The sequence below is a fragment of the Octopus bimaculoides genome, chromosome 2 (genome assembly GCF_046866305.1).
Source record: "Octopus bimaculoides isolate indiv1 chromosome 2, ASM4686630v1, whole genome shotgun sequence".
NCBI classification, from domain to species: domain Eukaryota; kingdom Metazoa; phylum Mollusca; class Cephalopoda; order Octopoda; family Octopodidae; genus Octopus; species Octopus bimaculoides.
The window spans coordinates 66,316,797-66,343,246 of record NC_142929.1 but is presented as its reverse complement, the minus strand read 5'-3'; the positions used below and the strand labels follow the sequence as shown (position 1 = coordinate 66,343,246).

Sequence of the window (26,450 nt, the reverse complement as noted above, 5' to 3'; positions counted from 1 at the left end):
ACGCATGCGCAGGCGTTACTACAAATGTTTTACGTAGTGTTTTTGGTACTGAAAGACTTTCAAACTTCGTATACTTATCTATTTTGTGTTATAGAACAGAAAAATATTTTTGTATTCGAATTTATTTCATGTAAAAAATTGTCTTATTTCGATAATTTCAACCAATCACTGACAAGTATTCAGTTGTTTATATTTACTCTTTTGGGTGATTAAGCGATGTAAAGCGTATTTAATCTCCATACCTTCGTTTTATTTGCTTTTTTCATTTTAAATTTGCTTTAACCCTAACCCTAACCCTAGGGTTAGGGTTAATTGTTTCAGAATCGTTTGTTTATGTAGTCGGCACTTAATGTATATCGGCTGAATGGACGTCAGTGATTGGTTGAAATTACAGAAATACGACAACTTTCACATGGAATAACTTATGGATTTCTTTTTTTTTTAAGAAGACTAAGAGAAAAAGATGTTTTATATGACACATTCTACCAGTGTTCCAAGTTTCAAAGTGTTTCGTTAATGAAAAATGTGGCCCCCGTTTTAAAAAAGATCCCTCGATTTTAGCAGGAAATAATTGTTCTTGTTTGTCTGTGTGTGTGTGTGGTGCGCGTGTTCAGCTCGATTCCGGAATCAAGAAATCTGTATGGCATATTAATATCCTGTTTCTTTCATGTATAGTAAGTGAAAAAGTTTACACAACGTTGAAATAACTACCATGTAAGTTTCATGAATTTCCTATTATTGTACAATATTTTGAAAGTGATAATTATTAACTTTTAATAGTATACTGTCCAAGGTGGAGATGGAGTAACCCCCCCCCTTTTAAATTTTGTTTTTTTTTACGGAATCCTATGTTTCAGACCATGGAGAATCCGATTCTGGAAAAAAATTTTTCAAAAATCTCAATTTCAAAATTTCGATCCCCCCCCCCCCGGTTTTTATATAGATCCACAGGGTAAACCTAACCCTAACTCAAACCCTAACCCTAACCCTGACCCTAAACCTAACCCTAACACTAGTTTTGTGAGATTTGGCTGTTATTTCTAGCATGTAAATAGCCTGCTTGGTGGGGGGCGGGGAATTGAAATTTTTCAAAATTTTATTTTTCAGAATCGGAATCTCCATAGACTAAAACGTGGGATTCCGTAAAAAAATTAATAAATAAGGGGGGGGGGAGGTTCAGATTACATATAGTCCATCTCTACCCTGTCCAAAATAAAGGTTAACTATCAGTTTCCTTATTTTTTCAAAATATTCTAATTGAGTTATACCTACACTTGTGCCCCCCACCCAAGACTTTGTTGTCTCATAACTTCCAAAAGATTAGATATTTTTCAATGAAATGTTCTACAAATACGCTTCAGGTGATGAAAATTCCGATTATATCGAAATTTGTTGTGAAAAATGTTTTCCGAGGGTGGGTTGAGGAGTTTCGAAAACCTCACACGAGATGGCTTTCTTTACTCATAACTTAAAAGAAAAATGGGTATTTTTTTTTTTAATGAAATTTTCTATGGCGATTATGTTGATGAACCTTTCTAAAGATAATTATATATATTTATTAATATTTAGCAGAAGTAACAGAGTGACTCAAAGTTCGAGAGTTTCGGGCGTTGGTAAACTGGGATTTTAAAGTAGCGATCATGATGGTCACCCAACGCAACAGGTGCAATCTAAGAAACATGGAGGCCCTCCTTATTAACAAATTGAAACCAGCCCCTAACAACAGGAAGGAACTACACGAAGCAGATTGATTGCTATATTAACACTAGTCAACACATGTCACCTTCCTCCCTCTCCATCGATTTTTCTTAATGTCTGAAAAAGAGGTCATAATCCCGAAGTATGGAGATACAAGGTAAAATTGCAACCTTGTTTTGTTTTCTTTTCCTTTTGTAGTTCACTTCTTACCTTCTCACATTGTTCCAGCCTTACACAACAAAAAAACTTAGGATAATGTTTACAACTTGACGCACACACATACACACAGAGTTATGAGGGAAAAACTCTGATCTTGTGAATTTTCCGAAAAGATTTTTACCCACAAATTTCTTTATAATCGTAATGTATGCCGTTTGAAAGGTATTTATATAACATTTCATTGAAAAAACAAAACAAAAAAACAACCCTTTTTCCTAAACGTTATGAGGGAAAAACTCGGATCTTGTGAATTTTCCAAGGACCTCTCCTCATCCTTCCTTTGCTTTGCGCGCATTTTTTTTTCCATATAAGTTTCCTACACATTTTTTTTTCATACTAGTTGCACTACGTTTTTCTGATTTTCGTTTCCGAGTCAGGTTTTAAACATTAGCCGGTTAATGTTTACATCTTGACCCGGAAATGAAAATCGACCAAAAAGAAAAAAAATACTGGAATGGGTGTATTTTTTGTAAATGCCCTTTCAAGTTTCAGATTGTAGAAAAAAAAAAGCACTTTATAAATTTTGACAAGACCTACAGTGACGGAGACATAAAAACACCAGCATCGGTTGCCAAGCAATGCTCGGGAGACACAGACACACAAACATACACACACACACACACACACAAACATATACATATATACGACGGACTTCTTTCAGTTTCCGTCTACCAAATTCACTCACAAGGCCTTTAGTCGGCCCGAGGCTATAGTAGAAAACAGTAGTGGCTTTGTGGTAAGTAGCTTGCTTACCAACCACATGGTTCCGGGTTCAGTCCCACTGCGTGGCATCTTGGGCAAGTGTTTTCAACTGTATATGTATATATTTGTGTGTGTTTGTGTGTCTGTGTCTCCCTAGCATTGCTTGACAACCGATGCTGGTGTTTTTATGTCTCCGTCACTTAGCGGTTCGGCAAAATAGACCGATAGAATAAGTACTAGGCTTACAAAGAATAAGTTCCGGGGTCGATTTGCTCGACTAAAGGTGGTGCTCCAGCATGGCCACAGTCAAATGACTGAAACAAGTAAATGAGTAAGAGTATATATATAGTTGTAGTATATTGTCAACTTAATGTGACAATCCCAATAAGGGAATACACTACTGCCGTTTAGCCCTAGGAAGCTGGACCGCTTCCTGTCGGCCTTGACACAATTACTGTGTCCTTAAGTCTGCGAGGGGAACACAAGCTCCTCCACCCAGCCTAGCCAGCATTCAGGGACATGTTTCTGAGTCTTTGCTCGTCATCAGCCTGAAGTAGCTTGCCAGCTGGATAGAGAAGCCTGTTTACCTCTCGCAGACTTATATAATCAGAGTGAAGTTTATTCACTGATCAGCAAAATTAGAAATATAATATTTCTAAATCTCTCAGAGAGGTAAACAGGCTTCTCTATCCAGCTGGCAAGCTACTTCAGGCTGATGACGAGCAAAGACTCAGAAACATGTCCCTGAATGCTGGCTAGGCTGGGTGGAGGAGCTTGTGTCCTCAGTTTGGTGTGATGCTAGCAGTATAACGATAGGGGTTGTGTTGGAGATTGAAGGTGCTGAGGTGGAAGATGCAGCCTGGCTATGGAAAGCGGACGACTTCAACCACATCAATGTCGCTGAACTAGACGCGGTGCTGAAAAGGGTGAACTTGGCCCTGAGATGGGGGCTGCGCTCGATCGAGATCCGGACAGATTCGGCCACCGTGGTCAGCTGGGTAGGAACAGTGATTACCAGTGAGAAGAGAGTCCGGACAAAAGGTGCCGCGGAGATGTTGGTGAAATTCCGCCTAGGAGTTCTAGGAGAGCTGATTGCCGAGTTCGGACTGAAGCTGAATGTGGTTTTCGTGCCTTCGGAGAGAAACAGGGTTGACGCACTGACCAGGGTGAAAAGGGCGTGGCTGGAGGAACCGGAGGAAGCAAGGAAAGGGATAGCAGCAGCGTGTCGGCTGGGTGACTCCAAATTGAAGAAGCTACATGCTATGCACCACTTGGGGGTGGATAGGATCCTGTATCTAGCGAAGATGATTGATGCTGACGTCACTAGTAGAAGCGTGAAGAAAGTGGTTGGGAACTGTGATAGATGCCAGTCCATTGACCCCGCCCCAGGTGGGCATGAGCAAGGGAACCTCTCAGTAGAGCGCAACTGGAGGAGACTAGCTGTGGATGTGACGCACTACTGTCAGGGAATGTATCTCACCATGGTCGACTGTGGGCCGGGCCGGCTGGCCATTTGGAGGGAGTTGAGGACAGGCATTGCTGATGAGGTCGCCCAGATTTTGAATGGGATATTCTTGGAGAGGGGTCCCGTGGAAGAACTGCTAATGAACAATGGGGCGGCGTTTCGTTCTGAAGCGTTGGGGGAGATGCTCGACCGGTGGAAGGTGTGACGATTATTCAGAGCGGCGTATTGGCCGAGCGGAGAAAGTTTGGGTCAAGCCGCCAAAGGCACTCTGCACAATTCCAGAAACAGTGTATCCGTGGATGGAATGCCACGTCACGTGCTGGACCTGTGCAGGATAGCCACTTCGTCGGATGAAGAGTGCGGAGTGGGAGACGAGGCACCTGGCTTGAGAAGATCTCGACGCGTAAGGCGCCCGCCAGGTTGGATGGCGGACTTCGAAGTGGAGTAGGGGCGGACGTGATCTTTAAGATCAGGGTGGCATGTGGTATGACGTCAGCAACTGGGGAGCTGACTGCTGACCGGAACCGTGAACTGACCGGAAGAGGAAGAAGGGCTGAGGGAGCCTCGATCGGGATTTTGTGCCCTTTTTGAACAGGGTTGTTGTGAGGAGAGGATGTGCCAAGCGATCGTCTAGGTGTTGGGAGAAGCAGCTGCTATTTCTAGTGTTCTTTGGGTCGGGCCAGCCATGAGGATCGGATACCGCAGATAAAGCCCTCACCTTCGCGAGCGAATTTATAGAAATTAGTACACAAGATAAGGTCATAATCTTCCATGCTAGAAAGACTTTACTCTTCAGTGAGAATGCAAGTGGGTCAAGACTACCAATACAGAGGGTACTTTCGATGTGAACATCGGGTCATATGATGTTAGCAGAGGCATATGCGATCTCATTAGACTATTCCTACTCGATACATAGCCTCTGTGAGGCCCAACGTTCAAAGATTATGCTTCACCACCTCATCCCATGTCTTCCTGGGTCTACCTCTACCACAGGTTCCCTCCACAGTTAGAGATCAGCACTTAATGATAATGACACTGCCAATGCCAATGATTTACAGTTATTTCAGTTTACTAATATGTAGATCATTTGCCTTAAAAGTATTGGAGTAGAAAATATGATCAAAAGAATAATATTACTGTAATAATTTGTTGCTTCATATTCATATCCTTAATAATTATTTATTTGTTTCATTTCAGAGAATATTTGGTCTTTGAATTTGAAAAATCTTTAGAAATACAGGGAAAAAAAGCATGGCTTACTTAATAATTGCTCAGCAGGCTAAAGCTGTATTTCTAGGTTTTGTCCAGGAGAAAACAAAGTTAGAAAATAAGGAACTTCATTCTGAAGCCGAGAATATTATTTGTGAGGATGAAGTTGATGCGTAAGTCCATTATGTTTATCCATGAAGGAACTATTTAGTATATTCCAGCTTTTATCTTTTACTTGTTTCAATCAGAAAGAATATCTGGATGTAGAAAAGCATGTTGGGGCACTGCCTTGAAGGCTTTTAATCAAACAAATCAACCACAGTAATTATTTTTAAAGCTTGGTACTTAGTCTATTGGTCTCTTTTTTTAAACTGTTTAGTTATGGGGATTTAAAAAAAAACATTGGTGGTCAAGTGGTGGCGAGGGACAAACAAACAAACACACACACACACACGCACACACAAAGACATACACATAGATATATACATGTGTGTGTACTGTCCCTCCCCATCATCATCATCATCATCATCATCATCGTTTAATGTCCGCTTTCCATGCTAGCATGGGTTGGATGATTTGACTGAGGACTGGTGAACCAGATGGCTGTACTAGGCTCCAATCTGATCTGGCAGAGTTTCTACAGCTGGATGCCTTTCCTAATACCAGCCACTCCAAGAGTGTAGTGGGTGCTTTAATGTGCCACCAGCATGAGGGCCAGTCAGGTGGTACTGGCAACGGCCACGCTCAAGTGGTGATTTTTACGTGCTACCTGCACAGGAGCCAGTCCAGCAGCACTGACAATGATCTCACTCGAATGTTTTCTCACGTGCCAGTAAGATAACACTGGTAACGAACACATTCGAATGGTGCTTTTTACGTGCCAGTGGCATGTAAGCCAGTCAGCTGCTCTGCCAGCAATCATGCTTGGATGGTGCTCTTAGCACTCTACTGGCATGGGTGCCAGTCATCGAATTTGTGAATTTGATTTGATTTCAATTCCAATTTCACTTGCCTCAACAGGTGTTCGCAAGTAGAGTTTAGTGTCCAATGAAGGGAAGGTATGCATAAGTGGGCTGGTTACACCCCTGGCATAGGCCTTGGGTTATGTTCTCACTTAGCTTGCCGGGTTTTCTCATGCACTGCATATTTCCAAAGGTCTTGGTCACTAGTCATTACCCTCGGTGAGGCATAATGTTCAAAGTTCGTGCTTCACCACCTCATCCTAGGTCTTCCTAGGTCTGCCTCTTCCACAGGTTCTCTCAACCGCTAGGGTGTGGCACTTTTTCACACAGTTATCCTCATCCATTCTCGCCATGTGACTATACCAGTGCAGTCGTCTCTCTTGCACACATCTGATGCTTCTAAGGTCCAACTTTTCTCTCAAGGTACTTACACTCTGTCGAGTATGCACACTGACATTACACATCCAGTAGAGCATACTGGCTTACGCATGTCCCCAGCAGTCACGGCCCATGTTTCACTGCCATGTAGCATGGTTGTTCGTACACATGCATCATACAGTCTACCTTTTACTTTGAGCGAGAGGCCCTTTGTCACCAGCAGAGGTAAGAGCTCTTTGAACTTTACCCAGGCTATTCTTATATTATTTTCTCGGACGAGTCATCCTTTTCCTTATTTCTGATCACCGGTCAAGTATACGTGTGGAGACATCCAAAAGAAGCATTTGACCCAGACTGCTTTCTTCCAGCTGTTAAACATAGAGGAGGATCTGTGATGATCTGAGGGGCTATATCTTGGAAATCCGCTGTCCCAATGGTTTCCCTTTATGGCAGAATTATTAGTCAAGACTATTTAAGCATTTTATCTGATCATGATAATGTACCAATTCAACCAGCTAAAGTTGTTACTGAATGGCACAAGAGCATTCTAGAGAAGTTGAACATCTTATCTGGCCACCACAGTCCCCAGATCTCAATATTATTGAACATTTATGGTGCATTTTAGAAAAACAAGTAAGGAGTCGATATCCTCCACCATCATCACTACAAGAACTGGAGACTGTTTTAGTTGAAGAATGGACAAAAATTCCTTTGGAAACAATTCAAACTTTGTACGAGTCCATACCTGGTAGAATTCAAGCTGTAATTACTGCCAAACGTGGTCCTACCCCATATTAAAATAAATTTGTTTGAAATTTTAAGGTGCTTCCATTATTTTGTTCAACTCCTGTGTGTGTGTGTGTGTGTGTGTGCGTGCGTGTGTGCGTTTGTGTGTGTGTGTAATATATTACATGAGGTGGGGCTGCTGCCTTCCCCCTGGACTTTAAAAAAAAAATTAATATTTAAAAAATTTCTTTGTTGATTTTCTCTGAAATACATGGCATACATAGAAATATTTTTTTAAAGTAAATATTAAATTAAGGTTATTATTTTAAAGCTAGTTTAAGAATGACAATGGAACATCTACTAATGGAATGATTAGAGAATAGAGTCACATTTATTGCAAAGATGTAATTAACTTCCATCCATCCATCTTGTCCACCCACAATTCCTCGGAGTATCATGGGATTAGAGTCCTATAATATAAGAGAGCTGTAATGTGAGGAACAAAATACAGTTCACCTACCTCTGTGTCAGATGTCCAGCTGTGTTTGATCCAAGACACACCCTACTCTTTCTACTTATTGCTTCAGCCTACTGCTAAAGCTCTGTCTCACACATGTCCATCCACGACAACTGCTTGAGGTGAAAAAGGACTCATACTGGTCCTACCTCTACCCACATCCTCACTCCCTCTTTGTCTTCTGTTAAGGCCCCTTGGTAATTGACATCACTGACCCTTTCCTTCCATTTACCTCACGCCCACATGCTCCCCTGATCTCAAAGATCACCTACTCACTTCAATTCAGGTTGAAATCTACCATCCACCTGGGTGGATGTCTCACTTGCTGTGATCTCTACAGAGCTGAAGCACTGCTCATTTCGTCTCCTCCACCTTTGTCGCTCAATGAAGCAACAGTTCTGTGAACATCCAAAAGGTGAGTAGCATTCCATCCACAGAGATATTATTTTTTGAATTAACAACCATCACTGTCTCTCTGTTCTACTGCAAAGTGCAGTGTGCCTTTGGGGACTTCACTCAGACTTCATCACCTACCTGTACGAAGGTAGGTTCTCTCTCTCTTCCACAGTATGTAATGATGTTGTACACAGATGCTGCCATTCATACTTTAATATCACCCTGTGTAGTACAGATTCCTCAGGACAAAAATATTGTACCAAAATACCGCTTTCAGTAGTGAGATGTGTTCTCTCTCTGCCATGGCCTTGATCGTGTGATGGTGTTTTTCCACAATCCCTCTTCCACTTGGCCTGTACGCCGCTCTGAAGAAGCAATGCACATTCCACCTATCAAGCATCTCCGAATGAAATGCGGTGCCATTGTCCATCAGCAATTCGTCCACAAGCCCCACTCCTGGAATATCTCATTCAGATTATGTGCAACCTCATCTGCAGTGCCTATCTTCATTTCCCTCCATATGGCTATCCAACCCAGTCCACATTCAACCATCGAGAGCTATGTCCCCTGCTGGTAGTGTGTCACATCCACTGCCAATTGTCTCCAGTTGTACTCTACTGAGATGTTTTGTGGTTCATTCACACCCAGAGAGAGTCGATTGATTGACACCTATCACAACTCCTGACCACCTTTTGAATGCTCTGCCTAGTAATGTCAGAGTCAACCCTCCTGACAAGACACAGGGTTCTATCCACACCTATATGATACATGGCATGTAGTTTCCTTAGTTCTGAGTCACCTAGCCGACACACTGCAGCTATCCCCCACTCCGAATCTTCCGGCACCACCAACCAGGCCTTTTTCAGCCTGGTTAGAATGTCTGTCTTATTCCTTTCTGAGGCATAAAGATCACACTCAGCTTCAAACCAAATTCGGCAGCTAGTTCTCCCAGAACCCTTAGGTAGCACTTTACTAACAAACGCTTTACTACCCATCCAAGCACTGTGATTGAATCAGTTCAGATTTTGATAGAGCACAGCCTCCATCTCAGGGTCACATTCACCCCCTTCAGCACTGCATCCAACTCAGCCACATTGATGTGATTGTAAACATCTGCTTTGCAGAGCCAGGCTGTGTCCTCCAGTTTGACACCTCCAATTTCCAGGATAAACTGTATCACTATACTGCTAGCATCCTGTTCTCCAATTTGGGCACATAGCAGCTTCCTCTTACTAGGTCTTCTGCTCATACCCTCTCTAGGTTCTGCATCATTGCTACCATCACATTGAGAATAGTTCTTGTCATTGAGAATAGTTCTTGTCCGTTGATGCTGCTACCTAGTTCCAGAATCTCATTTCCCCTCTGAAACATCAACACTACTGTTTTGTCTCTTTGAAGCTTGAGCTCCAGTGCAGCTCTTCCAACCATTGGCTCTGGTGGTTTTGCAGTCAGCCTGAACTTCTTTAGGTGACTTATTGGCCTCTGCGGTAGATGCTACAGTCTTGTCTTCTAGGATGTCATCTATATAGGAATTGGTAGCCTTTTTTACCTTGTCCACCTTTCCCAGGATAGATTTGAGCCCTTTTGCCATGATCTTTGGCGTGGAATTCAACCCAAAACCCAGCCTAAGTCAAACAGTATGTCTGGCCCTTATATCACACCAGCTGATACCACCACAGTTTCTCACTCACATGAAGCTGCAGATATGCCAACTTCAAGTCAACAATTGTTGCCACCCTTATCATCCATCTCCATTCTTGCAATGTTTCCCCACAGACATCAGCCACATTGCTGTCCGTAGGGCACAATACATGGCCATTCATCTCTCAAAAGTCCAGTACTGGCCTGGTTTTGCCCTTCATTGACTGCACCACTGCCATTAGTGGAAGCACTCCACTCTTCACTTCCTCCTTCCAAGGGATAAGGATACCCTCTTTGGTCCATCTCTCTACCTCTCCTTCAAACTCATTTCTGGCACCTCCTTTCAAAGTATACTGATAACAGCTTAGCTTGTTCTTCAATGTTGGGGGCTTCCCTTTCCCACGACACTCTACCGTCCACCGCTGACCATCAAATACTGCTTGAAAATTTTTATCTTCAATGGTGTAAGCAGTACAATCCCCCATGGAGCTGTGCCCCATCTCATGTTGCAGACTTAGAGTGCATGATGCCCCTGTACCACCAAATGAAACCATGTCTCCACTGACACTGACACCTTCATCCATTCCATCTACCACATGGTCGATCACAATCACCTGCAGCCTCAGTGTTGTGCCCCGCACCGCTATCTCCACTTCACTGCTACCATTTCATCCAATTTTGCTGCTATCAACAGCCCAAACACTACTCATCACTTGCCATTTTTTTGTCACCCTTGGGGTCACAATAGACGTTGTACTAACTGTATCTACAAGGGCTCTGCAAACCTTTCTTCCGACCAGGACTTCAACTACTGGCAGCAACTGCATGAGAGCCTCTACTTGTCTATGAGGGAAGTTTGAGAGGCAACAACTTCCCCATGGCCTTTTCCCTTGTTGCACTTTCAAGCAATATGCCCTGTCTGCCTGCACCAGTAGCAAATGCGTGCAGGCTTCGTCTCCACACAGTCCTTTGTCTTGTGTGGTCTGTGGTACTTGAAACACCAGCCCATAAACAGTCACTGCTGCTCCATGGCAGTTTTTCTCTCTTCATTCTTTACTGATCATTGCATAACATTGTGGGCTTCCATAGCTGCCATTGCCACTGCATTCCTCCTGGTGTTTTGTGTTGACATGTGGGCTTGAGCAATGAGCTCACTTATCACCATTTTCTCACTGCCTGCCAGTTGTTTGCAGTCACACCGATATGTCGTTAGGGAAGCTATTTATGAAAGCCAATCATGCCACCCATTCTAGTCCCTCTCTGATAAAACCAGATGGCATGGCCAGTCTCCGAACCTCTGCTGTGTACACGTCTATCTGTTCCCCTGTCCGCCTGACTGTTCCCAGCTTGGCAGATGCAACATATGATCCTTCTGTAAAGGCTTCTTTTATCTGCTGCTCCATCTTGGCCACATTCAGTTGGTCTCTTTCATCCATCTTGAGGTACAGCATCAACGCATTTCTCTCCAGACACAGAGCTATGAGACCTGCTCTGGCCACAACTTTGATCTTACGGATACAGGAAAGTTCTCAGGCACTTCCCCTATATGGTCCTATCAGAAACCACCACATTAGATTTTTCAGATCGATTTCTGAATGTGATAAACTGATACTGTGGATATTTGTTTTTGTACTTGGTCTACTCATAAGTCTCCTGCTAGTGGGCTTAGCTTATAGAGTCTATCTTGCATTTCCTGTAACATTCTAACTACATGTCTGTAGTACCGGAACTATGACCTCTCAATGCAGAGAAGTAGCATTTTAACCTGGAGTGATCTCCAAACTATACACTCTATCAACTTGAATTTTGCAATAACAGATGTTTTGCTTGTAAAAACTTTAACAAACATCAGATTAGTCAGCCAACATTTCCTTTTTGGTGGGTTGTTGAGCTTTTTTACTTAAAATTTCTCACATTTGTATTTATATCACTCCTTTTGTGGTCTCTCTTATTAAAATACCTAAGTATTTTCCATTCAAACTAATCTTCAAAATTTACACATATCTAGCATGTAGTGTCACATATTTCTCCAGATGTGTTTAATGGTAGATGAGTGTTTGTAAACTAACAATTAGATTTTTTGCCTGTACTTACTATAGAATCTGTTATTATATAATGCTCCATACTCAAAACAATTCTCTTTTCTAGCCAACGAAGGAGCTTCAAAGCAGTTGCTCAACCTGCAAGAAATTTCAGCCAAAACTCCCTTAATTCATTGCTTACCGGCCTAAATGAACTATCAGTACATATTGTAAAGCTGAGTTTGCGAGTGTGTGTATGTGTGCTGCATCTATAGAAATCCACACCTTACAAAATAGCAATCTGGGAGTCGCACTAATGGATTCCTCATAGTTGAAAATGTCCGGAATCGGCCATTTATTTTTTTATTTTTTGCTTTCTAAGGGGTGAATTTTTGCACTAAAAATAATTTTAAACCATAACTTCTAACAATTTTCAAGTCGGAGAAATACATCAGCATTTGCAAACATGAGTTAGGTCCCCTTCTAGCTACGGTGTAAAGAGAGAGATAACAGATTTTTAAAATTTTGTCTTTTTAGTGAGTGACTGACAGACAAAAACAGACAGACAGGGGTTGTTATGTATGTGTGAATGGCTTCAGTCACACACACACACACGAACATGTATGCGTACAAAACACGTATGCAATAGGTGTACGTACGTGTGTGTGTTGCCCGTATGTGTATATATATATATATATATACACACAATATAAACGATATTCTCCGTTTCTCCACAACTAATTTCCAAATTTGCTGAATGCATTGCTCTACTTATAGTGACATATAGCTGGTCGTGCGTGAACATGGGAGAGAGCAGAAGTTACCAGAGCAAAAATCGTAAGTGTTGACTGTAGACACGCTCCTTCGCAAACGATCAGCTATTATTTTGTAAACAATGTTACGAAACTGTTCATGTTTTCGAAAGGAGAGATCTGACTCTCACATCTCTGCGGGAGAAGATAGGCCTCTCTATTCCTCTTACAAAACTTACGTTCGGGTGCCAAATTTGCCTCAATTGATGGTATTACTCAGGTAATCCTAACTTAATCCCGAGCAAAGCTGGGTTATAGTGCTAGTATAATCTATCATAGAGATTACAGATGTGATATGAAGAATGGTTGTCTATGGATTTAATTTGTTAATCTGTAATATCCAATTCTGGAAAGCAAATGTTACATATGCATTTGGGTCCAGAAATCCAGTTCTGATCTATGTATGCAGTAGCATACATAGATCAGAACTGAACCTCTGGACCCATGAGGCCCCTGCCTTAAGATGGCTCTGGTTTAGAGACTGGCAGATGTGATGAAGTCTGGTAGCAGTGCTTGTAGTACATATGTGTGTGCGTGTGTATATTCATTCTTCATCTAAAATAATATTTGGGTTAAAATTGGTGATAATATAACTTTGGGTAGAATAATCATTTCAAGTGAGTACTTACTTAGTTTAATTCATATACTTGATGCATTTTATCATCTTGTCCATCTTATCATTGGCAATGTTCACATTTTTTGTCTGCATTATTTATTATATTTAGAAAAGGCAGTGAGCTGGCAGAATCGTTAGCACATTGGACAAAATGCTTAACGGTATTTCGCCCGTCGCTACGTACTGAGTTCAAATTCCACTGCGATCAACTTTACCTTTCATCCTTTTAGGGTTGATAAATTAAGTGCCAGTTCAGTACTAGGGTCAATGTAATTGATTATCCCCCGCCCCCAAATTTCAGGCCTTGTGCCTGTAATAGAAAGGATTATTATTATATTTGGAATAATTCACTTTAGTTTCTTCTTGATACTAAATATCACACAACAGTGAATCTTTATAGGAAAAGTTCTTTCTTTTTTATCTTTTTACTTATTTATTTATTTATCAACTGAGCTTTCAAAAATCATTTGTATTTTGCAGAAAGTATGTATTAGTTGGGAAGCAGCTGGCTGAAATTGGAGATAAAGTGAATGAAGAAAATAAAGAAGCATTTGAGGTCATGGCTAATCTATTAGATATAAAAAGTGATTCATTAGTTATACAATTTATGAACATTGTTGAGTAAGTTTATTCTTTATTCTTTTATTTGTTTCAGTCATTTGACAGCGGCCGTGCTAGAGCACCACCTTCAAGGGTTTTAGTCTATAGGGAAGTGGTTATACACCATTAGGTGTACACCCACTTTCCTATATTAAATTCTAAATAATAACGGAACGCAGAACTCTGATCTATCAACACAACAATATTTATTTATGGAGGAAATAGGCTTGGTTGCTGAGACGTTGGAATGTTGGAATGAGCTGTCCCCAGAGTTGGAATGCTGGAGAGACAGCTTGACCCGTCCATGCTCATGGCCGGCCGACCGAGAAAGAGAATGAATTTAGCGGGAACGTTTAGATGTTGAATTCCACGCATGCACATGAGACTCTTCCCGTGTTCCTTCCGGAACTATTCCCTGCGCATACGTGGATGAAAGCGCAGTAATGGCGACTGTATTTTGGCGCCAAATGACGTCACTACAAGTCAAAGAAATTGACCCCAGGACTTATCTTATGTAAGCCTAGTACTTATTCTATTAGTCTCTTTTGCCAAACCACTAAGTTTCAGGGACATAAACACACCAGCATCAGTTGTTAAGCAATGGTAGGGGGACAAACAGAGACATACAATGGGCTTCTTTCAGTTTCCCGTCTACCAAATCCGCTCACAAGGCTTTGGTTAGCCTGAGGCTATAGTAGATAACACTTCCCCAAGGTGCCACACAATGGGACTGAACCTGGAATCATGTGGTTGGGAAGTAAGCTTCTTATTACACAGTCACACCTGCGCCTATTAATATTTTCTATAAAAAACTTGCCTTTTTCCCCCAGTACTATTTCAAATATTCTATAACTGCTACTACTTCATTAGAAAATATGTCTTGTGGTTGTTTTATACATATATAGTCATTTGCTTGTGGAAAACTTTAGCTATCATAGAGTGAAGATGTGAGATAGTTTATTGTGTTTGGATATAGATTTTCTCATCACTGGTTAACATTTACTTTGTCACGTTGTTATAGGTTGGACCAAAAAAAAAAATGTTTTGGCGGTTGCAGCAGTGAGATGTATATAGCAAGAGATATATTCCCAACAAGAAAAGTTAAGTAACAGTTACATAACTCATCATGAGTTAGTGGTAACATAGAGATTTTACTCAACCATTATGTAGTTACACAACTGTGACGAGTTGGAAAGAAACTCCAGAAATTGTTTAGTGGACAGTCAATTTTGGTTGAGAATCTGTTGTCCAGTGCTTAAATCAGTCTGCCACTAAATTTATGTGGAAGAAGGAAGGTAAATGATGCAAGTTTCATGTGAGGTTGCCATAAATGACAGAAGTAAACTGTCTAGAAGTTGCAGAGGAAAGAGAATGTTTTTCTATAGGTATCTCAAATTTACACTTGTGACCAAGTTAAACTAGGTCACTAACATTGAAACTGAATGCACTTACCTAAACTAAACTCTGTATCACCTAAGACAGTGGCAAGTATAACAGGCTAAACAAATAAATTCTTAGTACAAGTTCCAAGAACAGTGGAAACAAATATGAAAACTGAGGTTTCGATTCTTGGTTAAGAAATTATTGTCTATCTCTAACAGTTACTATGAAGTTTCATTCTCTACTCAAAACCATTTCTCTTCGTTTATACAATAAATGCACATGTTAAAGGCATGAGAGCCTCACTATGCCATTATGCTTCCACTAGGACCTTTTAATTAAACAAAAGAAATCAATGAGTACTGGAGTTCAAGTAATTGTAATGCTATAAATGGGCATAGGCATTGCTATATAGTTAAGTTTGCTTTACAGCTATATGGTTCTGGGTTCAATCCTACAATGTGGAATCTGGAGTGGGGTGAGGAAAAGCAAGTGTCTTCTACCATAACCTTTGGTTGACAAATGTCATGAAAATAAAATTTCAAAGCTGGAAGATGAACTGTGTGGGGGTGAAATGCATATGTGTGTGAGTGCATATGTGTGTGTATGCTTGAGCCTATATCTTCCCTTTTTATATGAGCAAAAAAAGACCTAAAGCAATACAGAAATGTTAGAAATGACATTGTTCAAAACATTCCATTACTATTTTACCATTATTATAATAGGATTATTAAACTGATTATTGTCACTCTCCTGTAAAAATTGTTCTTGCTTCTTGCTCGTGGTCAAAAGAAATCATCATTATATCTAGAGAGAAAGCATTGCTACATTAAGATCCATTACTACTGCTGACCAAGTCTGCTAGCTGATAACTCTACAAACATTTGCTTATCAATCTACTATGGTTTGCTTGAATTAGTTGGAGAACACAGTTGGGAATATCTTTTTTAACCTGATTTTTTTGCCTTCGTTTTCTATAAAAATACAATTTTCATACTACAAAATATTTGTTTACCACTATCAAGACATATGAGAAATTTTCAACATAGCTAGTGATTATACCACTTACTAAGTTTATAGAATATGATTCTAAATATATCAAGCTTATCCATAAAGTTTGAAACATTTTATTTATTCCTCAAAATGCTGTCATTACAAAAGGCAGGGGGAATAAAATATCTATCATAAAATTGCTTTTTTTTTTACACTTTTAAAATGTTATATGATATCAAATGAAATCCGTTTTAAACCCTGATATTATATTTTCTCTATTTTCATCTTCCTATAAAGCCTAATTGATTGCTCAAATCAAGGCAGAATACTGGTATTGTTCTGCTTTGCGTACTATCTGCTACGTCGATTTACGAAAGAAATATTTCAAAAAATTCTGCTGTGTATTTCGAATTTTGTGGGAATTAGTCTTGCACGATGGATATATAATCAAGGTGGATGGGTAAGTTTATTTTACATTATTGCTAAACTGATAAATAATTTCAAATCTAGCCTCATTATCTCTACCTCTATCTTTTTAATATAGTGAACTTCCAAATCAAATATAGTCATTGTCTATGCTTGTAGTCATAGAATTTACTCAGTTTTAGGATTGATTTTTATAGTCTTCTTTCAGCAGAAAGTCTACTGTAAGCGTCTTAGAAATATTGTTGAATTTAGAAGTAAGGTGCAGTCTTCAGCATTCTCTATATCACACCGAATACCTCATTAACTGAGATTGGCAGGAGTTTATCTATAGAAGGATGTGAGTTTAGTGCTACAAACTAATGGAATACTGGCTAACTTTCCTGGAGGCTTAAAGTTCTAAATGTTTTGATAATTTTAAATTATGACTATATTTACTTCATGTGCAAAAGTTTTTGTAATCTTCACTTTCTGATTGTTGACAAGACTTTATCAGATATTGCCACATGAGTAGGAATATTGCATCATCAGTGGGTATAAGTGGGTGTTTCTTCATGAGAGGGTATATTGCCTCATAAGTACAAGTATTGCCTTATGTATGGTTATATCTCCTTATGAATTGAAATATTACCTCACGAGTGAAGAAAGTAGACTTGATTTCCATTTGAAACCATATCAAATATATTACGATGCCCTTGAGAAAAGTATGAAGTCTACACAATATCATTTTTACCTATGCAGTTATGCCTTATTTTTCTGACAATGTTCAACATGATTTTTCTGCTATGTTTTACTATACATAGCATAAAGGTCATGAGATGAAATGTTGTTGTGGTTGGATATAATATCTATTGAAATCAGTTTATATTGCAGTCAAGTAAGTACCCCTTAACAGTTGAGTTGTTATTATTGGAAAAGACACTTAACAATACATGATTTGCAATGGTTTGTGAAAATAAAAAATTTCAGAATTATTTATGCTGAAGCAGCATGAAAATTTATTGAAAAATACTCACCCACAAAAAAAAAAAAGAAAAAAAAAGAAAGAAAGAAGGATTCCCAGTTTCTGAATTGTACTTTTTTTTTTCACTGCTTTCATGGATTACCATCACTCTCTGTTGCCATCCAATCCCATTATTATGAATTTGAATTGGACGCTTGAGTCATAGTGAATCTTTCATTAGCTGATTACATGATCATGGATGAATTGCAGTTACTCTTTTGATAGAGCTTGGTAATCCTAGAATTCTTCTGTTTGGCATCAATATAAGAGCTCTGTTGTGCTCTCCCACTACCTCTTCACTATTCACCATACTGCTGTCCCATGACTTCACTATTTTCCTGGCAGGATGGCTGAATGGCTGCTTTGCCTTGCCAAAGGGTAGCCTGTAACTGTTCAAGGAGCAGTTGTCACCATGAGGTATTTTCATATACCTGCATAACCATTTGTACATATTAATATCTAGCATATATATATATATGATTGCAGATGTAGTATTGCACCATTAAGTGGACAACCATTCCTTCTACACATTTTGCATGTGAAAATTTAACAAATTGTCTTAATTTTAACTCTTAACATTTCTCTCTACTTCAACTAATTTCTTCCTCTTTCTATTTTTTAAATACAATTGAGGTTATTTTTTAAATGTGTAGAAATATGTTGATCCTTATTTAGTTGTTATTGTTGTTTGGCATAGGCTATGACTGATGTGATAGCCCATGTCAGTTCAGCATGAGATGAACTATGGCATAGAATTTTTTCATCAAATACCAGACAGTAATCTCCAAATTCTGCATGCCAAATATTATTTTCTTCATCACATCAGAGACTACATTGTAAGATTTATGCAGTGTGTTTGTTTGTGAGATACAGAATCTTGGCATGATATAAAATGAGTTTATTGTATACAGATTTCAAGTTCACTCAGTTGGAAAACGTAAAAGAGAGAATTATAAGTAGTAATAAGTCAAGTTATGAAAGTCAAAAATGCATCCACAGTACACAGAATAAAATACAAAAAGACAGAAAAATGAACATTAACAGAGCCATAAAAATAAAAGGAGTAATATTTGTAAATTTCAATCAACATGGAACTTTTGAAGGGTACACTGTACTGACAGCTATCAACTGATGTAGGTAGTTTATTCCATGTTTCAACATTTCTGAATATGAAAAATCTCCAGTTTGTCATATGTAACATTCATAAGTGTTGTGGTGCCTGGGCAGTACATCAAATGTACTGCCCAAATTCAAAATAAAATGCATATAGCATTTTTTAACTCAATACTTATTGATCTGGTATTCCATGCTGCATCTATTTCAGTATTTCATTAAAGAGAATTGCTTGACCAGCAATCCAGACTCCATGCAGTTACTCAACCTATGAGCAATAGCAGCTAAATCTGTTTAAAACAATATCTTACCCAAGTTCAATAACATTAAAATGATGACAAGTCTTTCTCCTCTTCAGACAGTCTACCTGAACTACATTATTTTGTGTTTTTTGTTTTTTTACCGAGGCGATGACTACTGACCGAGACCTTTGGAAATGTGCTGTATGGAGTACCAGTTATGGAGTCAGTTTGATCAAGGCTGGTCTAAAGCTAAATGACAACTTAAGATCTACATGAAGAAGCAATTTTTTCTACTTCATTCTATTGTCGTCGCCATCGCTGCCATCATCGTTGTTGTTTAACGTCTGTCTTCCATGCTGGCTTTGGTTGGACAGTTTGACAGGAGCTGGTCAGGTGGGAGACTGCACCAGACTTCTGTGTCTGTTTTGGCAGGGTTTTTACGAGTGGATGCCCTTCCAGCCATCCAGCAGAATGAGCTAAGTGCTTTTTACATGGCACCAGCATCTCAAACTAAAATTACTTTATAATATCCAAACATTATTATATATTCTTGCTTATAATGATAATTAAAATTAATTTCTCTTTCAAATTTTGCAGACTGCAATTGTTCAAAAATCAACTCAGAACTTGCCATGGATTATAGTTGCAGGTGTAGCTGCTACATTAATAGTCGGCTTTTTTGCATTGAGAAAATCATAAACAAAATTCATTAGAGTTCTCATGTGATATTCTGTTTTTAAAACCATAATTATATTTTATATTGCACATTTTTTTAAAATCCTGAACTGGGTGGAATAAATATAACAGTTTTATTATAATCAAGTTTTATTATTATAATCAAGTTTATACCATGTAATCTTTTAAATTCATATCTCGGTTTATTTCATCTTAAAATATATTATATAACGCTTTTTATTGCTGCAATGTGATTGTTGCTATTGTCAGCCACCACCTTGTCAATGACTGCTAAAAGGACATGTACCACCAATGCCATCACCAGCTACTACAATGATATTTTACCTCCATTGTCAACAACACTTGTGTCAGCTGCTGTTAGCACAATCACTGGACTGAAACGAGGTTACAGCCCATTCAGCTATTCAAATAGCAGAGTCTTCATTGACACATTTCTCTGACTCTATCTTTCTGAAGATAGGCCTTTGCACCTGGAATATATAAAGGTTTTTCAACTTTCCTCTCTAGATGGTTAGAAGCTATCTGTAGTCAGCTTTTCATTTGTTAAATTAGATATCACTTTATGTTACCTTAACACATTATATATGTCTTTACATTGCCTTAAAATTCATTCCATTTATATTTCAACAAGAAATTAAAACGAAAACAAATTGATTTATCAGATAGCCACAGACTGCCTAACTATTGTAATTTCAATAATAGTAATAAAATTTCATTTCAAACTTATATAAAAAAGTGTAAAGCATTCCATGTTATAATAAATAATATTTTATCAATTGTTTCATCATTTTTGTTTCTTTTTTTTTTTTGTTGTTGTTGTAAACAGTTCAAATTTAGACAACTGTAGAGATTTTAACATTGTAAAATGAAAAAAAGGAATTTATGCCTCTTCTTCCATTTTTGCTCATTTTTTTTTTCATTAAACTTCTATCTTTTACCTGTTTTAGTCATTAGACCACTGCCTTGAAGGAACAGAGTAGAGATAAACAAGCTTAGTGCATGAGGGGGAATAATTTGGCGGTCTGGGGGAGGGAAAACGATGACTACTGTAACATGAAGGTGTGGAGAAAAGTATTAATGGGTGAAGAATGGTTAACAGGTGAGAGGTTTCTAGGTCGCAAGCAAGAAAAGTGATGGAGGGAGGAGGGCTGCAGCAGATGATATGGTGTAGGGGAGGGTGACATGATGAGGAACATTGATTAATTGAAGTGCTTATATATATGTGTGTGTGTGTGTATAAGATTGGTTATGGGTTAGACAAAGGCAACAGCAAATAAAACAACAACCCATAGGATTTTAGATGTGTATTAAATGAATGGCATAAAATACACAGACCGAAGGCAGCTCAAAGCTGTTATAATCATCTGAGTCCAAAACACAAGCCGTCACAAAATATCAGAGTTCAAGCACAGAGCTGTTACAAATAGTTGAATATATATCAGTTCTTAAAGACAGGTGGATTTCCTTGTTTCATTACAAATCCTCAAAAGTCGATCAAAACAAAAGGGAAGTTGCTCTAACCGTTTTCTTCTTGTGTTGTTGGTTACTGTTTATGTCATTAGTTGGAGTAATAAACCTTTAAAGGGTGATAGAGACAGTGAAAGTTATAGATATCATAGTTGCCTCTTGTCATCTTCACCTTACCAACTATTTCGAGGTCGTCTCTTTCGCCAACTCCTTTGACTAACTGACTTTAGCTAGTGGACTGTCTGTATTTACAATTATCATAACATGGTAAGAAAGAGAGACATGCCACTCTGAAAACAATGGGAACTGCAGTTGGTATCTTCCGTATTTCCTATCAGCTATTGTTTGTTTGGAGGGGTTAAAAGAGTCAAGTGGAGAATACATAATTTGGCTTGTGTTGAATGTCTCAGCTGTCAATTCTTGTCTCTCCGCGAGAAAATGCTGTGGTACGCTAAAAGGGAATTCTGTAGATTCAGGTTCAAATCAATAGGCCTAAATGAAAATCCACTTTTTCTTTCCAAGTAAAACATTTTTGTAACAATGTATATATATATATATATATATATATATATATATATATATATATATATATATATATATATATATATATATATATATATATATATATATATATATATATATATATATATATATATATATATATATATATATATATATATATATATATATATATATATATATATATATATATATATATATATATATATATGGCTATGAGGTAAGAAGTTTGCTTCCCAACCACTTGGTTCTAGGTTCAGTCCCACTGTGTGGCACCTTGGACAAGTGTCTTGTACTATAATGCCAGGCTAACCAAAGCCTTGTGAGTGGATTTGGTTGAAAGAAGCCTTTGTATATGCGTGTATATATATATATATATATATATATATAGCAATAAGGTATATATAGCAATAGGTATATATAGCAATAGGTACTCATTAACTTGCAGACACTGTATTCCATTGATTAAACTGTTTATTTTATAACCCAAATGACGATAAAGACAATATACAGACACTTATGACATACCATGTCATATCAACAATTAAGATTTCAAATTTAAAGGACATCTAGCAATTGGGGAAGGGTCCCACTTGACAACTGGTATTGATTGTTTACGTTCCCATAACTTAAGTGGTTTGGCAAAAGAGATCGATAGAATTTGCATTGGGGATTTAAAAAAAATAAATATTGGGGTTGATTTGTTTGATTCAAGTTCTTCAGGGCGGTGTCCCAGAATGGCTGCAGTCTAATGATTGAAACAAGTAACAGATAAAAGATACACACACACACACAAAGTATATCATATATACATATGTAACAAATAGCTTCCTAGATTCTTGGCCAAGATTCAAAACTGAATCAAGATTTTTCTACAATTCCTTCCTATTGTTTTTGGTCTTGGCACTTAGAAATTTATTATAGCCAACTGACACATTTAAAGGAGTTCTATTGTTTAAGTGAACATTGTTAGGTTAAATAGAGTTCGGACAAGATAGATGGAAAATTCTTTGTTTAGCCTGACCTAATTTAGTTTAAAAAAATATAAATACAGAACCCAAAATTGATTTGCTCACTTTTTTTCTACCTTCATTTATGGCTTGTCATCCAGGAAAATACAACTTTTACCCTCTCTACTTTTCAACTCAGAGAGGTAGACTCTCTTACACTTTCTTTCATTTTGCTATCTGTCTTCTTGCAGTCATTCATAGATGAAGTTAACTACCAACAGAATTGATAACAGAACTACAATTAATCTGTGTGGTACAACAGCTTGAAAAAAATTGTATTTTACATTGTAATGATGAAAATAATGGACCATTTCAACTAACAATAATATTTCTTCTTTCATTTATTTGGTGCATACAGTTGTTACTTTCTGCTGACTCCTTGCTGCACATGTAAATCATTACACACGCACTCATATTTATTTATCTATGTTAGAGAATGTTAATTATAGCCAGTTCATAGGGTTACCCAGGGTTTCACATCCATAAAGCACATTATGTCATGTACTTGGCTTTACACATGTATTATCAGACTCTAGTGGCCTATAACCTCTCTTCAGATTGGAGGGAAAAAAGGTATTATGGCTAGGTTTTGAACACACAGACAAAGAAAGGATAAGCTTAAGGGATTGTCTCCCTTAGATCACTATCCGGAATCCACCCAGTTAGCTTGTAGGTCCCAGGATTTCAGTAGGAATCACCTGAAGTGTAAACAAGATCTGTAGACTTCCATCCTGGAATTTAAGATGCTCCCCAGGATGAGGGAGCTCTTTAATATCCTCACTCATTCCACTATGCACAGCTTGCAATGTTTGCTCCCACAGATGTAGGAACCCAGCTTTTATAAGATCTTGCATGTGAAGTCCCTTCATCCTTCAGGTGCCATACATGGCTGGCCAAGGATGTGACATAATGTCTTTCTGAGATCCTAAATGAGGATTTATGGTTGCAGAGGTACTGCTTGAAGGTGTTTCAAGTGAGTCTTTAGGAATCCTTGCCCACTAAGCTATACAAGGCTTGTATTGTCTGCTCCCATTTATATAGGATCTGATTGTTCTATGACCCAGCATTTAATTAGCGACAACAATGGCAATGGTGGAGGCAGCAGCAGCAGAGACACCAAAACCAACAACTACGACTGCAGCACCAATACCAGTACCATGACCGAAGATGACAGCCATGCCAGCACCAGCAGAACTACCAGTCACACACCCAGAAATCACACCAATGGCAGCCACAACAAAGCAGGCAACACTAATACTGCGACTGGGAATGATTACTACTCCAGCAACAGCAACTGGTATCACTAGACCCACGCCCTGTAATAACAATACTGACGGTAGTGATAGTAGCAACAACAGCAACATCAGGCCTGTGGCCAACGGAAGAAACCAGAGGCGATAACACAACCAGTACTCAAGCTTGGAGATATATTGGTTTGGTTGGAACTGCTATTAAGCAACGCCTGTACAACCACAGGTCCTCTTTTAGGGTTCCAGAAAGACCTTATGTCATGTACTTGACTTACCATGTGTGGCGCCTTAAGGATAAAAGAACTACATATGAAATTAAATGGAGGCTCATAAAGCAATCAGGGTCCTATGTAAACGGGAGCAGATAATACAAGCTTTGTATCGCAGAGCAGGCAAGGATCCTTAGTCTTGCTTGAGCCGAAGACCCTTTTAAACGCTACCTGCTGGAGGTTTCAGATTCCCCGTTTGTCGATTAGGGCAATAAAAATTTAATGAATGGACTGATCTAAGGGCGATAACACATCCCGTTTATGGCTGAGACAATGTATGATATTTTTTTGTTTACAAATTGACTGACCATAGCGGTTTTCTACTTCACGTTTGAAGAGAGGTTATATGTCCGCGGCCATCGAAGTCTGATGAGTCGTCTACAAGGCTAAGCCTTTTATGGATGTGAAACCATCGGTCACTCTATGACCGACTGTATAATTAACTTCCTGTAAAGATATTATTGCTCTAACTTTAGAGTGTGCTTCTTTTTCTGATATATGATCCGCTACGATATATAAATATATATATGTAAACATACATACTAGTGGATAGACAGGTTACATATAGTGATTGACACGAGAAAAAAGAAAGAAAGAGAAAGGGCTGTAGATTTCAAACATCTCAAATTTCTTTTCCTTCAGATTTCTCCCCCCCTCTCTCTCTGTCTCTCTCTCTCTCTATCTATCTGTCTATCTATCTCTTCATTGTACTTATATCTATTTATTTTCACATATTTCAAATTTCCCTTTTTCTTAGTTTCATCTTTCTCCTTTCATACACTCCGACACACACGCACACACACACGCGCACACACTAACATACACGCACAAACACAACAACCACTTCTACATTTTACACATTTTTCTACACAACTCAAGCCCTTAGTTTGTTCAATCCCGCAACCATCGCCTCATCAGCATTATAACTTCATCTGTCACCCATCTTCTAGATACCAATCACTGTCTCGACCCTAAAAAAAATTACTACACCCACCTTGCCGAACAGTACTCTAGTGCCTGATTGTACGCTTCACTCCCATCCCCGCAGGGTGCTACCATCGATATGTAGAAGAGAATCAGGAGTTGTTCGGGTTGTGGCTGCTTCCGTCATCTCTCTTATGTTGGCTTCACACGACAGACCTCAAATGCGCTCTCAGCTGCCTCTTCCTCTCGGCTGCGGTCATCTGCAACACTCTCAGGCAAAACAGCGTGCATGCTCGAAGCCCAACCCTCACTGGTCAACATCGACCAGTTTGGGAAGCTTTGGTAGATCGCTCTTAAGATTCTGAAAGCAGTCCTGGTGCTGGCGGCCTATGCCCTCAGATTCTCTATTAAAAAAGCCCTGGACTCTTGTTGACCCAGTGATTGGTAACGATTGTTTTATTTCGCTCTACTCACCTTCAGCCTCCTCAACATCGATGCGGGTCAATATTTCGGCCTTTTGGCAGATGCCCATACCCAGTGTGTCCGAGAATGCCGCACTCTGCTTGTTCACGCACCCACAGTCTTCAACTCCTGACTCAACTGAAAGCGTTTACACAAACGAGTAAATGCCAATTCATCTAGGGGGTTGTTCTGGCTGCTGTCAGAGTAGTAACCTCTGATGACATCGTCTTCTATCCTACCGAGAAGGTTTTGGCTGCTCTCCAGCTTAAACATCCTGAGCCGTCTACAGACCTCTGATCCATACCCCCACCCGACCCTTAGCCGCTATATGTGGATATTAAGAAAGACATCCTCTCTGCTCCGAAGTCTTGCCCTGCCAGTAGCAACAGAGGTGCCGATGGTCTCCGACCTAGCCACCTCAAAGACTTCCTGACTCCCCTTACTGCCAAAGCTAAGTGCTGCCTGTTGAGCGTAACTGCGGTTCTCACCAGCAAGTTCATTAACGGCATGCAAGACCCTTATTCTCGAGGACTCTTCTTTTCAGCTTGGCTAATCGTTCTCAGGAAGAAGGACGGTGTTTGCTGATCCTAGCCTACCATTTGCTCCACTCTCAGGTCCAGGCTACGCCAATTCGAAACTCTGACAAACAGACTGAGCCTGATCCTTGTCCATTCAGCATTCTTTCTGTTAAGGAACTGCTTCACCTTACCAAAGTTTCTATATACCTCTCTCGGTAC

The 26,450-nt window shown here is 39.2% G+C and overlaps 1 protein-coding gene across 5 annotated transcripts; it reads left to right on the top strand.

Moving 5' to 3' along the window:
• Positions 1-20,593, top strand: LOC106868686 (bcl-2 homologous antagonist/killer). Of its 5 annotated transcripts, none has more exons than XM_089346588.1 (6): positions 7-714; positions 1,570-1,855; positions 5,282-5,466; positions 13,843-13,983; positions 16,633-16,795; positions 19,714-20,593. In XM_089346588.1, the coding sequence occupies exons 3-6, from the start codon at positions 5,336-5,338 to the stop codon at positions 19,813-19,815; spliced, it is 537 nt and encodes a 178-aa protein (XP_089202714.1). In that variant the 5' UTR covers positions 7-714; positions 1,570-1,855; positions 5,282-5,335; the 3' UTR covers positions 19,816-20,593. The 5 variants fall into 5 exon arrangements, with proteins under 5 accessions (XP_089202713.1, XP_089202710.1, XP_089202714.1 ...); XM_089346585.1 differs by having other exon boundaries at positions 19,282-20,593; XM_089346587.1 differs by lacking the exon at positions 1,570-1,855 and having other exon boundaries at positions 1-714.
• The last annotated feature ends 5,857 nt before the right edge of the window (positions 20,594-26,450 follow it).

Excerpts from the sequence above, each read along its gene's own strand:
- LOC106868686 (XM_089346584.1), top strand. The coding sequence starts at position 5,336 with ATGGCTTACTTAATAATTGCTCAGCAGGCTAAAGCTGTATTTCTAGGT. Across the intron at positions 5,467-13,842 it reads TGTGAGGATGAAGTTGATGC|AAAGTATGTATTAGTTGGGA; the intron begins GTAAGTCCATTA and ends TGTATTTTGCAG. Across the intron at positions 16,796-19,281 it reads TATATAATCAAGGTGGATGG|GCGATGACTACTGACCGAGA; the intron begins GTAAGTTTATTT and ends TTTTTTACCGAG.